Here is a 10,467-nt window from a genome sequence, read left to right on the forward strand (position 1 = left end):
TTGTCCTAGTATATGGTTCGTCCTAGAAATTATTCCATGTGCACTTAAAAAGAATGTGTATTCTGTTTTTTTTGGATGTAATGTCCTGAAAATATCAATTAAGTCTAACTGTTCTATTGTATCATTTAGTATCTCTGTTGCCTTACTGATTTTTGTATCTGGAAGATCTGTCCATTGGTGTGAGTGAGGTGTTAAAGTCTCTTACTATTGTATCCCTGTCAGTTTCTCCCTTTATGTCTGTCACCATTTGCTTTTTGTATTTAGGTGCTCCTATATTGCATATGTTAACAAGTGTTATGTTAATGAGTGTAATATCCTCTTCTTGTATTGACCCTTTTATCATTATAGAGTATCCTTTTTTATCTTTATTACGTTAGTTTTAGAGTCTGTTTTGTCTGATAGGAGTATTGCTAGACCCACTTTCTTGTCATTTCTGTTTGCATGAAATATCTTTTTCCATCTTATCACTTTCAATCTATGTGTGTCCTTCGCCCTAAAGTGGGTCCCTTGTAGGCAGCATATTGTAAGCTCCTGTTTTTTTATTCAGTCTTCCACTCTATGTCTTTTTATTAGAGAATTCAGTCCATTGACATTTTAGGTAATTATTGATAGATGTATATTTATTGCCATTTTAAATCTTGTTTTCCAGTTGATTTTGTATTTCTTCTTCATTCCTTTCTTTTTGTTTTTCATTTTGTAGTTTGATGGTTTTCTTTTGTATTACACTTTTGTGCTGTTCTTTTTGGTTTTTGTGAATCTGTTGTATATTTTTCATACTCTCTTCCCCCACATTTTATGATTTTGATGTCCTCTTTTACATCTTCATGTTTATTCTTTTGGTGTTCATTGTAGTTATCATCGCTTTCACAAAAATTTATTTTTTTAATCTGTATACTGGCTTGTTTAAGTGATTTACTCTCCAATTGAGATATTTCTCTTTTCTCTAGATTCTTGCTTCTTTTCTATTTAGAGAAGACCTTTCAATACTCCTATTAGGGTAGGTTTAATATTGCTGTATTCTTAGTTTTTGCTTGTCTGAGAAATTCTTTATCTCTCCTTCTATCCTAAGTGATAATCTTGCTGGGTAGAGTATCCTGGGTTGCAGCTTCTTCCCTTTCAAGACTTTGAATATATCTTGCCACTCCCTTCTGGTCTTCAATGTTTCTGTAGATAAATCAGCTGATAGCCTTATGCGGTTTCCCTTGTAATTAACGCTTTGTTTTTCTCTTGCTGCCTTTAGAATCCTCTTTATATCTTTTAACTTTTGCCATTTTAATTATAATATGTCTTGATGTAGGTCTGTTTGGGTTCATCTTGTTTGGGGCCCTCTGTGCTTTCCTGTACCTGGGTATCTGTTTCCTTCTTTATATTTGGGAAGTTATCAGCCATAATTTCTTCAATTTTTTTTTTTTTTTTTTTTGTGGTACACGGACCTCTCACTGTTGTGGCCTCTCCCGTTGCGGAGTACAGGCTCTGGACACACAGGCTCAGCGGCCATGGCTCACGAGCCTAGCTGCTCCGCGGCATGTGGGATCTTCCCAGACCAGGGCACAAACCCGTGTCCCCTGCATTGGCAGGCGGACTCTCAACCACTGTGCCACCAGGGAAGCCCCAAATAAATTTTTGATCCCCTTTTCTCTTTGTTTTCCTTCTGGGATCCCTATTATGCATAGATCTGGATACTTTATATTATCCCATAGGTCTCGTTTATTGCTTTCCTTTTTTTTTTTCATTTGTGTTTCTGTCTACTGTTCTGATTGGGTGATTTCCATTATTCTATCTTCCAGATCACTTATTAGTTCTTTTGCATTATCCAGTTTGCTGTTGATTGCCTCGAGCTCAGCTTCTGTTTTGGCAAATGAGTTTTCTAATTTAATTAACTCCTTTTTATAGTTTTTAGTTCTTTTTTACAGTAATGTGCATTTCTATTGATAGACTTGCTTAATTACTTCAGTATTTTCATTACCTCCTTTTTGGACTCGGGATCTGCTAGACTGCAGATGTCTGTTTCATTGTTCTTTCAGGGGAATTCTCTTGGTCTTTTAATTGGGAGTGTTTCCTCTGCTTCATTTTACTTCTATTTCTCTGACTCTGTGAATTAAGGAGAAATAGTTATCTGCTCTGGTCTTGAAGGGCTGTTTTTTGTGTTTCCCTGTGTAGCGCTTGTGAGTGTAATATTTTTGTGCAAGGGCTGTTTTTATTATGGATGTCTGCCACATTTTTCTTTAGTGTGTGTTAGCCGTTATCCCCTTGATAAGGGGTATGATCGTTACTGTGATGACCAGAGCCTGCACTGATGTTGAGAGTGGCCTCCTCTTTGCTCTTTGGTTGTCCCAGCTCTGTCAGGGGCAGGGTCTGTTCCCCAGTTGTTGGAGTAGATGCCACCAGCTCTGTTTCTGGACTGGTGTGAGGTAGGTGGGGCTTGAATGCCCCTGCTGGGAGAGGAGCCCCTGATTATTCCTCTGCAGAAGCTGTCTACTGGGAAGTCGCTCTGTGGTTTTGCCTGTTACCTGTCTTGTTGGCCCACCAACGTATACTGTCTTTGGCACTGCCCTCAGTCCCACCTCAACCATGGGAATTCAGGCAGTAAGCTTGGGTCTCCCTCAGGTGCTGTGCTCACAAAGCCACTAGCATAGATCTTTTGACGTGGAACCACTGACTTCAAGCACTGGTATGCCATGGTCGCGCACCTGGACTGGGTCGAGCACCTGGACCCACCGTAGGAGCTACTGAGTCAGCCCAGACCCCGGCCCCGCCTCTGTGTGTGAGTGCCAGCAGAGCCTGCTATCGCCAGACCTGCCCCAGCCATAGGAGCGCCAATAATCTACTCTGATGTCCTGCAGGCACTGGGTTTACAAAGCTGTCTCAGGTGCACAAATCCGCATACCTCAGCTGCTAGAACACTCAGATTTCAACCCTGCTTCTGAAGTTGTGCAGCCGCTGGCCATAGGCTAGGGTTTCAGCCCTGCCTCCATGTGTGGGCAGCTCACCCAAGCTTGTTCGCTCCCAAAACATAGAGGCAGAGCCTCACCCTCTGTGAGTACACTGAGAATGAGGCTGCTGTTCCAGGCCCCGCCCCTCCCTTCGAGCTTGCAGGTTAACAATGGGGCATCAGTGACAGATCTGGGATCCTTCTTGCGCATGCCCCCGTTTGCAGCTGTGGACCACACTCCAGCCCCTTCAGGCTGTCTCCATGCAGCCAATCCCAGTCTTCTCAGGTCTGTCCTCTGAAGCCCAAGTTTTAGCACTCAGCCCCTGTGTGTACCAGCAGATGTGGGTCCTAGGCTGGGGATTGCAGTGAGATGGCCAGGGCCTTCTGTGCAGGTCTCTCTGTGTTCTTCTTGTTGCACACTGGCTGCAGCACTCTCCTCCAAGCTTCTGAAGCTCCCTTTCTTTCCCCACTGATCTCCCCTGCTGGTAAAGCGGCTTCCCAGGGTGAGGGAACCTTTCCTCTTTCATAGCACCCTCCCAGGGGCACAGATCCCATCCCAATTCCTGTTTTCTTTCTTTTACCCTGCCCTGTTAAGTGGTGATCTTTCTTGCATTTTGGTTTTATGAGATCTTCTGCTGGCATTCAGCAGGTATACTGTAAGAATTATTCCACATGTAGATGTATTTGTGGTATATTTGTGGGAGGAGGTGAGTTCCACTTCATTCTATTCCACCACCTCCTCTGGTCCTTGATTTGTTTGTTTTTAAAAAATTTCTGTGGGCCAAGAATATGTTGTTATAAATAAAGGATTGTTGCACAAAAAAGTTCATGGAAGGAAATACAGTGCTACTGCGTACAACAGAGTGCTGACGAGAAAAGAGATGCAGACAGCTTTTTGTAAAGCCAAAAAACTGCTCATTATAAGGAAGAATTTTTTCTCATAGTTCTAGATATCCATATATAAAATGGATTTCTGCAGTATAGTGATTTCCTATTATAGAGGTTACTCCTGCATTTATCACAATGTCTGACTACATGGCTTATGCAGTCCTTTCTAAATTCATAACTATGATTCTGAAATGTATACGGTTAATGGAAAATTTTCCTTAAAATAAAATCTATTGAATTACTAGCCACAGGATGGCTAATAATTCTAGAACTGAAATATAAACAGTTAATGAAGGTATTTCATAAAGTAAAATTAACCACAAGATGGCAGCAAACATTTAACTATATCCTGATTTATACTGTGTTAAACCACAAAATTCTTCCCAGTTGTGAAATTTTGTTAATAAGAAATGTTTGTAAATTCAGATATTAGGCAACTTCAGTTGAGCTCTTTCCTACATTTCAAATATTATGCATAGTAAATTTTTTAAAAGCCCTGAGTCAGTGTCTTATCATTTGAGAACTTTTGCCATGTTGAAGAGAAAATATTTCTATACTCACACACAGACACACACACACACTGTAAAAAATATAAAAATCTGATTCCTTGAATCAGTTTTTGTTCTTGTTATATACTTTTTGAGGCCTTAAATAAATTTCAGAGTAGAAATTATGTCAAACACATCAGAAATCTTGAGTAACTTCATTTAAATATGCTCCCTATGTGTGCATATAAGTTCTTAAAGGTTTGATTTTAGGAACAGTTGTGTATTTTTATTTTGTTTATTTTAAAATAAAAATATTAATTTTTGACCAGGAGAATCTTATTTACACTGCTGATCCAGAATCCTTTGAAGTAAGTACGAAAGATATGGACAGTACATTGAGTAGAGCATCTAGAGCAATAAAAAAGACTTCAAAAAAGGTGAGTCTTAGTGAAATTATTATTCAGCATATCTCCAAAATGTATTTTTCAGAGTATATTAAAATAGTATTGCCATAGATATCAGGTAGTGTATAAAATAAAGCTGTTATTGGTTCTAGGAAATGGCCTACAGAGATAATAGTTTAGCTCAGTGAATTCTTTGGCACAGTAATTATAACAACTTGTTATCCTTCCCATTATAGTTACTATGATACTTCTGATGGTGTTTTAGGTATAGATATGTGTGCATTCATGTTAGAAATTGCCTCACATACTTTTCAGCAAAGGGCACACAGTAGAGTCAGGAAACCTGGGATCTATTCCTTACCATAAGTGTGTTTCAGACTTCTAATGATGAAGATAGCTTTGCTACTTACCTTACAGTATTGAAGTTGTTGAGGACTACACAAGAATGTTGGTAACAGGGTTTTTTAAAAGTAGAACTAGACTTTTAATTTTACAGGTAAAATTTTGCAACTGTAGTCTACTTGCTAGGTTAATAAGTTTTTTGGTTGTTGTTTTCCTTGCCTTTGAGGGGAGGCTTTATACTTTAATCATCATTGTATCTCTGCATTTAACATATATGATGTATAGTAGATAAACATGTTAACAATGATTTCAAATAAACTCCTACACTTTTTCAATTAAAGAAATTGAGGTTTAAGTGACTTTGGATCAAAGATCTCACAACTAAATTGTAGCAGAATCAGATAACACCCAGGTTTCTTATCTCATGCCAAATTTTCCCTCCCACTTTCTCCTGCTGGACTAGTGCCCTATGAAACCAAGATGGAGTAATCTACAATGTATTACATTTTCTCACTGCTTTGTCCAAAGAGATTCTAATTTTGCTATATACTTTTTATAGAAAAACTTCTGGTGTGAATTTGGCTTTGTTTACATATTATTATTCTAATCAGTTAGATTTGTCTAGGTTTTTTAATTAATTGTAATTTAACTCTAGGTTACAAGAGCATTCTCTTTCTCCAAAACTCCAAAAAGAGCTCTACGAAGGGCTCTTATGACATCCCAAAGTTCAGTGGAGGGAAGAAGTCCTTCTAGCAATGATAAGCATGTAATGAGTCGTCTGTCTAGCACATCATCATTAGCAGTAAGTGATTTTGGTTTAATGGGCTAAATGACTCCAAATTTATGAAGTTGGTGTGGAATTTGTTAACTTTTTAAGGATGGAAATATTAATATCTCCATCAATTTTTTGGATATATCTAAGCATCTGACCTCTTTACTGGGTTAGGTAACAGAAAACCTCACTTAATGAACTAGAGACTTACTTAATGTGTAGTTTGATATGAAATTTTATTGGGATTGAGATGTAGATCTCTAAGAAAGAAACATGTTTCAATCTGGCCTATCACTTACTGATGTAAATAGTGATAGTTCTATTTATAGATTGGCTCCAGTAATATAGCAGAGACTGAGTTTTATTTCTTTCATTATTTCTGTGATGAATATATAATCTCTGAAGCTATGAATATCAAAGGATGATATGGGTTCTAAATTCATGTATATATTTTTAAATGTTTCCTGAGCAATCCAAATTCCCAACAGTGTCAGAATTTCAGTCATTTAAGTAATATTAAGGGCATTTCTAACATTTATTACTGTCACTAAATAGTGATGTATCTGTCCTTTGTAAAAATTATTAACCTTACCTACTAAGGTTTAAGAAAAACAAGTGACTGTCACTTCTTAGCTGTATGTCCTTCAGCAAGTTTCCTATTCTCTCTTATCTCCATTTTTGCAGATGAGAGAAAAGAGGTTAATAGTACTTACCTATGGTGTTATTGTAGAGAGTAAATACACACACACACACACTCACGTATAATGTGATTTTGTACTCAAAAGCAGTTTGAGTAGTGGTTAAGAGCGTGAACTCTGGAACTCTCATGTTCAAATCCAGGTTCTGCTATTTGCTAGCTGTGTGACTTTTGTCAGCTTATTAGAGATCTTCCTGTTTCAATTTCACTGTCTGTAGAATGAATCTAAAGTAGTAGTTGTAAGGATTAAATAAGTTAATATACACAAAGTGCACAAAGGGAGTGCTTTGGTGTTTTATAAATGGTTACCTTTAATTGTTAAAGTTTATACAGAAAAGGCACATAATGCTTAATAACTTATTTTTTTATAAAGCTAGTTAAGTCATTAGTTAATATACATCAAAGGTTACAGCTAATATGAGTATGTTTATACAGAACTTTTAATCAAGATTAACCTTCCAGTGAGAGAGAAGGTGTACTTAGTTGATGATATAAATTTTTACAAAGAAATTTGATTAATGAAAAATATATTGAAATTGACAAAATTTAGCATTCATTTACTAAAATCGGATTGTAAGCTTTCTGAAGGCCAAAGTACTATCCCTTGTTTATTTCCTGCATTTATAGTAACTATTATAAACATTATTGCTTTTCAAATGAAGATAATTGGATTTTATAGAAGAATTTTGGAAAATTAATATATATTATTTATGGTTTTGTCAATTTTATGTAGACAACATAAATAAGAAGTACCTAAAATATCTTTAAGACATTCATGTCCTCTTCTCAATTGCCTATTTCTGTTCTAACAGATTACCCATTCTGTTTCCACAAGCACTATAATTGGATTTACTAAGCATGGTTATGTTCAGTGCTCAAACTCTACTGGTGGGCGCTCTCAAAACTCCTGGTTTCGATCTATACGTCATTCTGCCTCACGAGCTAGTTTTTCAGAGATGCTAGAAGGAAATACTGAGTTTTCAAATTTCAAAAAAAGTTCTATCCAAGTCATCTTTGACATTTGTGAAGAATTAGGAGATATGCCAACCAGTAATGGAAACAAGCCTCGTGAAGTTTAATGTGAGCTTATTAGCTATTTGAAGTTTGCATTTGTGAAAAAAGAAAGTATTTTTCTCCACTGAATTACTTATTAGGTGGGTGGGGACTTTTGAATTCACAACTTTGTAACTGCTTTGAATTCACAACATAGGTTTAATAGAGTTTCTTTGCTTATTGGCACATAAAGATATGTTTGCAAGATAATTTACTCATAAGTCCAGAAAAAATCAGTCCCATTAGAGATTTTCTTTTTTATGAAAATGATTATTTAAAAAATAGTAGTAATTGTCCTGTGAAGTGGATTTATATTACAGATCTGATTCTTAATCTTAGATTTATGACATTTATGTAAAGTTTATGCTTTTAATATGGCAAATCGTAAAGGTTTTACCTGAGGGAAATGTAAACTATTATACTATGTACTTAAATCATTGCTTTGCTATCACTTGAATGGTAATACTTTACCAACCTAGCTATTTAAACACTTCATTTTATTTACTACCTAGTTGATGAGAACTTATAGCTAGCTACCTTGCTGGCTCTAAGTTTAGTTACAGTTAGCCATTAATATCTGCTAAAATAAAACAGTACATTTATAATTTGTTTTGATTTACACCCCCTCTTGAGTGTTTGGTATTCATGTCTATGTTTCTTTGTTTTTAAAAATCTGATGATATTTAACTTTGACATTCAAACAATAAGTTTAGACAGCTTAGTATATTAATAATCTCTATTATCAGAAGCACTGCTGTTTTGCTCAATTTTTATATGGAGCAAAATCATACAAACACATACAGACATATAAATATGGGTTGCATACATAATATAAAAACTCTTTCGGAGTTTTTGACTTTTAATTTAGAAAATTATTTCCCATGAAGTAATTTTACTCCTCTTAATTCTGCTTTATGATTAAGTTAAGAAGAAACCACTAGGGTTTGTCTTTTTAACCTCAAAACTTATCTTCTAATTTATAATTTAAAAAAACCTGAAACACTAAGCATATATCTGTTTCAACTGAGTTCATATGTAGTAAACTAGTCCATCCATTTGTTTCTTGTTTTCAGAATACTAAAATAGTTTTGATTATGTGTTCTCCCCACCCTTCCCCTAATTTTAAGTTTCTGTTTATTTAAAGAGTTTAGATTTTTCAGATGTCTTAATTGTTATGATAATTTGTAAAATGTAAAAATGACATGTCTGATACTAAACTGTATATTACAATTTTTAAAAGAAAAAACTTTAAGTACAAAATATTTTGTCTTTACAGGGCATCCCATCTCCTTCCCTTGTCAGCCTTCCTTCCTTCTTTGAAAGGAGAAGTCATACTTTAAGTAGATCTACAACTCATTTGATATGAAGCTTAAAAAAGTCTTAATTTGTAGAAACTTTTAAACAACCTCATATTCAGATAAGAAACTGACTTAAATGGTACTTGTCGTTAGCACTTGTTGAATGCTGGAAAGAAGGTAACACTAAACTATGCCATCTTATTTTCTTCTTGAAAGAGTAAGGTAACCTCTTACAGTTTTTGAGTTAATTCATGTAAAAAATTATATTGATTTTGATGTAATTTTTCTCTTTGTTGAATCCAATTGAAGACCAATCATTTAAGTTATTCATGATATTAGTAACTTTGCCACGTGATACAGTAAATAATTTTATTGGCTGACGCCAGATACTGCTGTGAATCTCTTTGTATAGTGTCCATGAATGAATTTTTGGAAATAAATATCTGTGTATCTCAATTTGTTCAGAAATTAATTGATACCACAGTACTTACTAGATAAAAACCTGCATAGATCTCTGAATAGTGGGTTCTTGGTCCACATGTGCTATTTAAAGTAGTTATTTAACTGCTCCTTTTGCAGTTTATTTTATAAAGATACAGTATGTGGATTTTAAAAGATTTGCCACTATTAACAAGAATAACAGTTAAAGGAGATGGTTTTCAAAATATGCTTGCAAATTGAGATAAGGGCAGAAAGATTAGAAAATAATGTATATTTTGCACAAACATGATACTGGTGTATACTTGTAGCTGTTTAAGGGACAATATACTTATGATGATTTTAGCCACTAGCAAATCTTGATTTAGTTTGATAGTGTGTGGAATTTTATTTTGAAGGATAAGACCATGGGAGAATTGTGGTAAAGATTGTTTATATTCTTTATGAAATAATTCTAAAGTTGGCTAACCTGCTGTAAAATACATAGATATGTGTATGGTCAAATTTTTATCATGGCCTCATAATTAAGTGTAAAACTGAAATACATTTATTTGCTTTTGTAAAATATTTTTCAAACCCTGATGTTATCTTTCACAGTAGTCTTTTTTTTTTAAGTCAGTAATACAAATTAATCAAGTTCCTATGAATAAATGCATTTTTATTTCCTACCTGTTTAGGGAGTACTGCAAATGTTTAATTGTCACTTAACAATTTTCAGTTATCAGTTATAATAGTTTAACTGACTATATAGATTTTTTTTCTGTGCCACATATGTACCACTTTTAAATAGTAAATGATCCTTTATTGCTATATTTTAAAAGCAGTTGTATTAGGAAGAACTTTGTAAATAAATACTTAAAACTCAAGTATATTTTATGTTTCATGTTTTAAACAGTTCTTTCAGACAAATTTTCATAGGCCAGTATGAATGCTTATATCAACCTTTGCTCTGTTGTGTATTTGCTTGCATATTTATAACTTATTCCTCCCTCTATTAGTATTTGTAAGCATTATGTATACTGGGCAGTGTGTAAGTTAGGAGTCTTTAATCTGGAATCTACTTTGCAGAATGGAGGTAGTGAATCCTATGATAGTGTATATAAAAGTTTGTGTTTATGTGCATGTATGCATTTTTTCTGGCAGAAAATACACAAC

The 10,467-nt window shown here is 34.9% G+C and overlaps 1 protein-coding gene across 1 annotated transcript in view; it reads left to right on the top strand.

Annotated features, from left to right (window-relative positions):
- Positions 1–8,938, top strand: part of ECT2 (epithelial cell transforming 2) — a 62,114-nt gene extending 53,176 nt beyond the window's left edge. Inside the window, 5 exon segments of the mRNA XM_060099142.1 lie at positions 4,638–4,745; positions 5,710–5,856; positions 7,336–7,512; positions 7,514–7,603; positions 8,853–8,938. Of these exon segments, the coding sequence (XP_059955125.1) occupies positions 4,638–4,745; positions 5,710–5,856; positions 7,336–7,512; positions 7,514–7,558 (477 nt within the window). The 3' untranslated portion in view covers positions 7,559–7,603; positions 8,853–8,938.
- Positions 8,939–10,467: the final 1,529 nt, after the last annotated feature.

Source organism: Mesoplodon densirostris, chromosome 5 (genome assembly GCF_025265405.1).
Source record: "Mesoplodon densirostris isolate mMesDen1 chromosome 5, mMesDen1 primary haplotype, whole genome shotgun sequence".
NCBI lineage: Eukaryota > Metazoa > Chordata > Mammalia > Artiodactyla > Ziphiidae > Mesoplodon > Mesoplodon densirostris.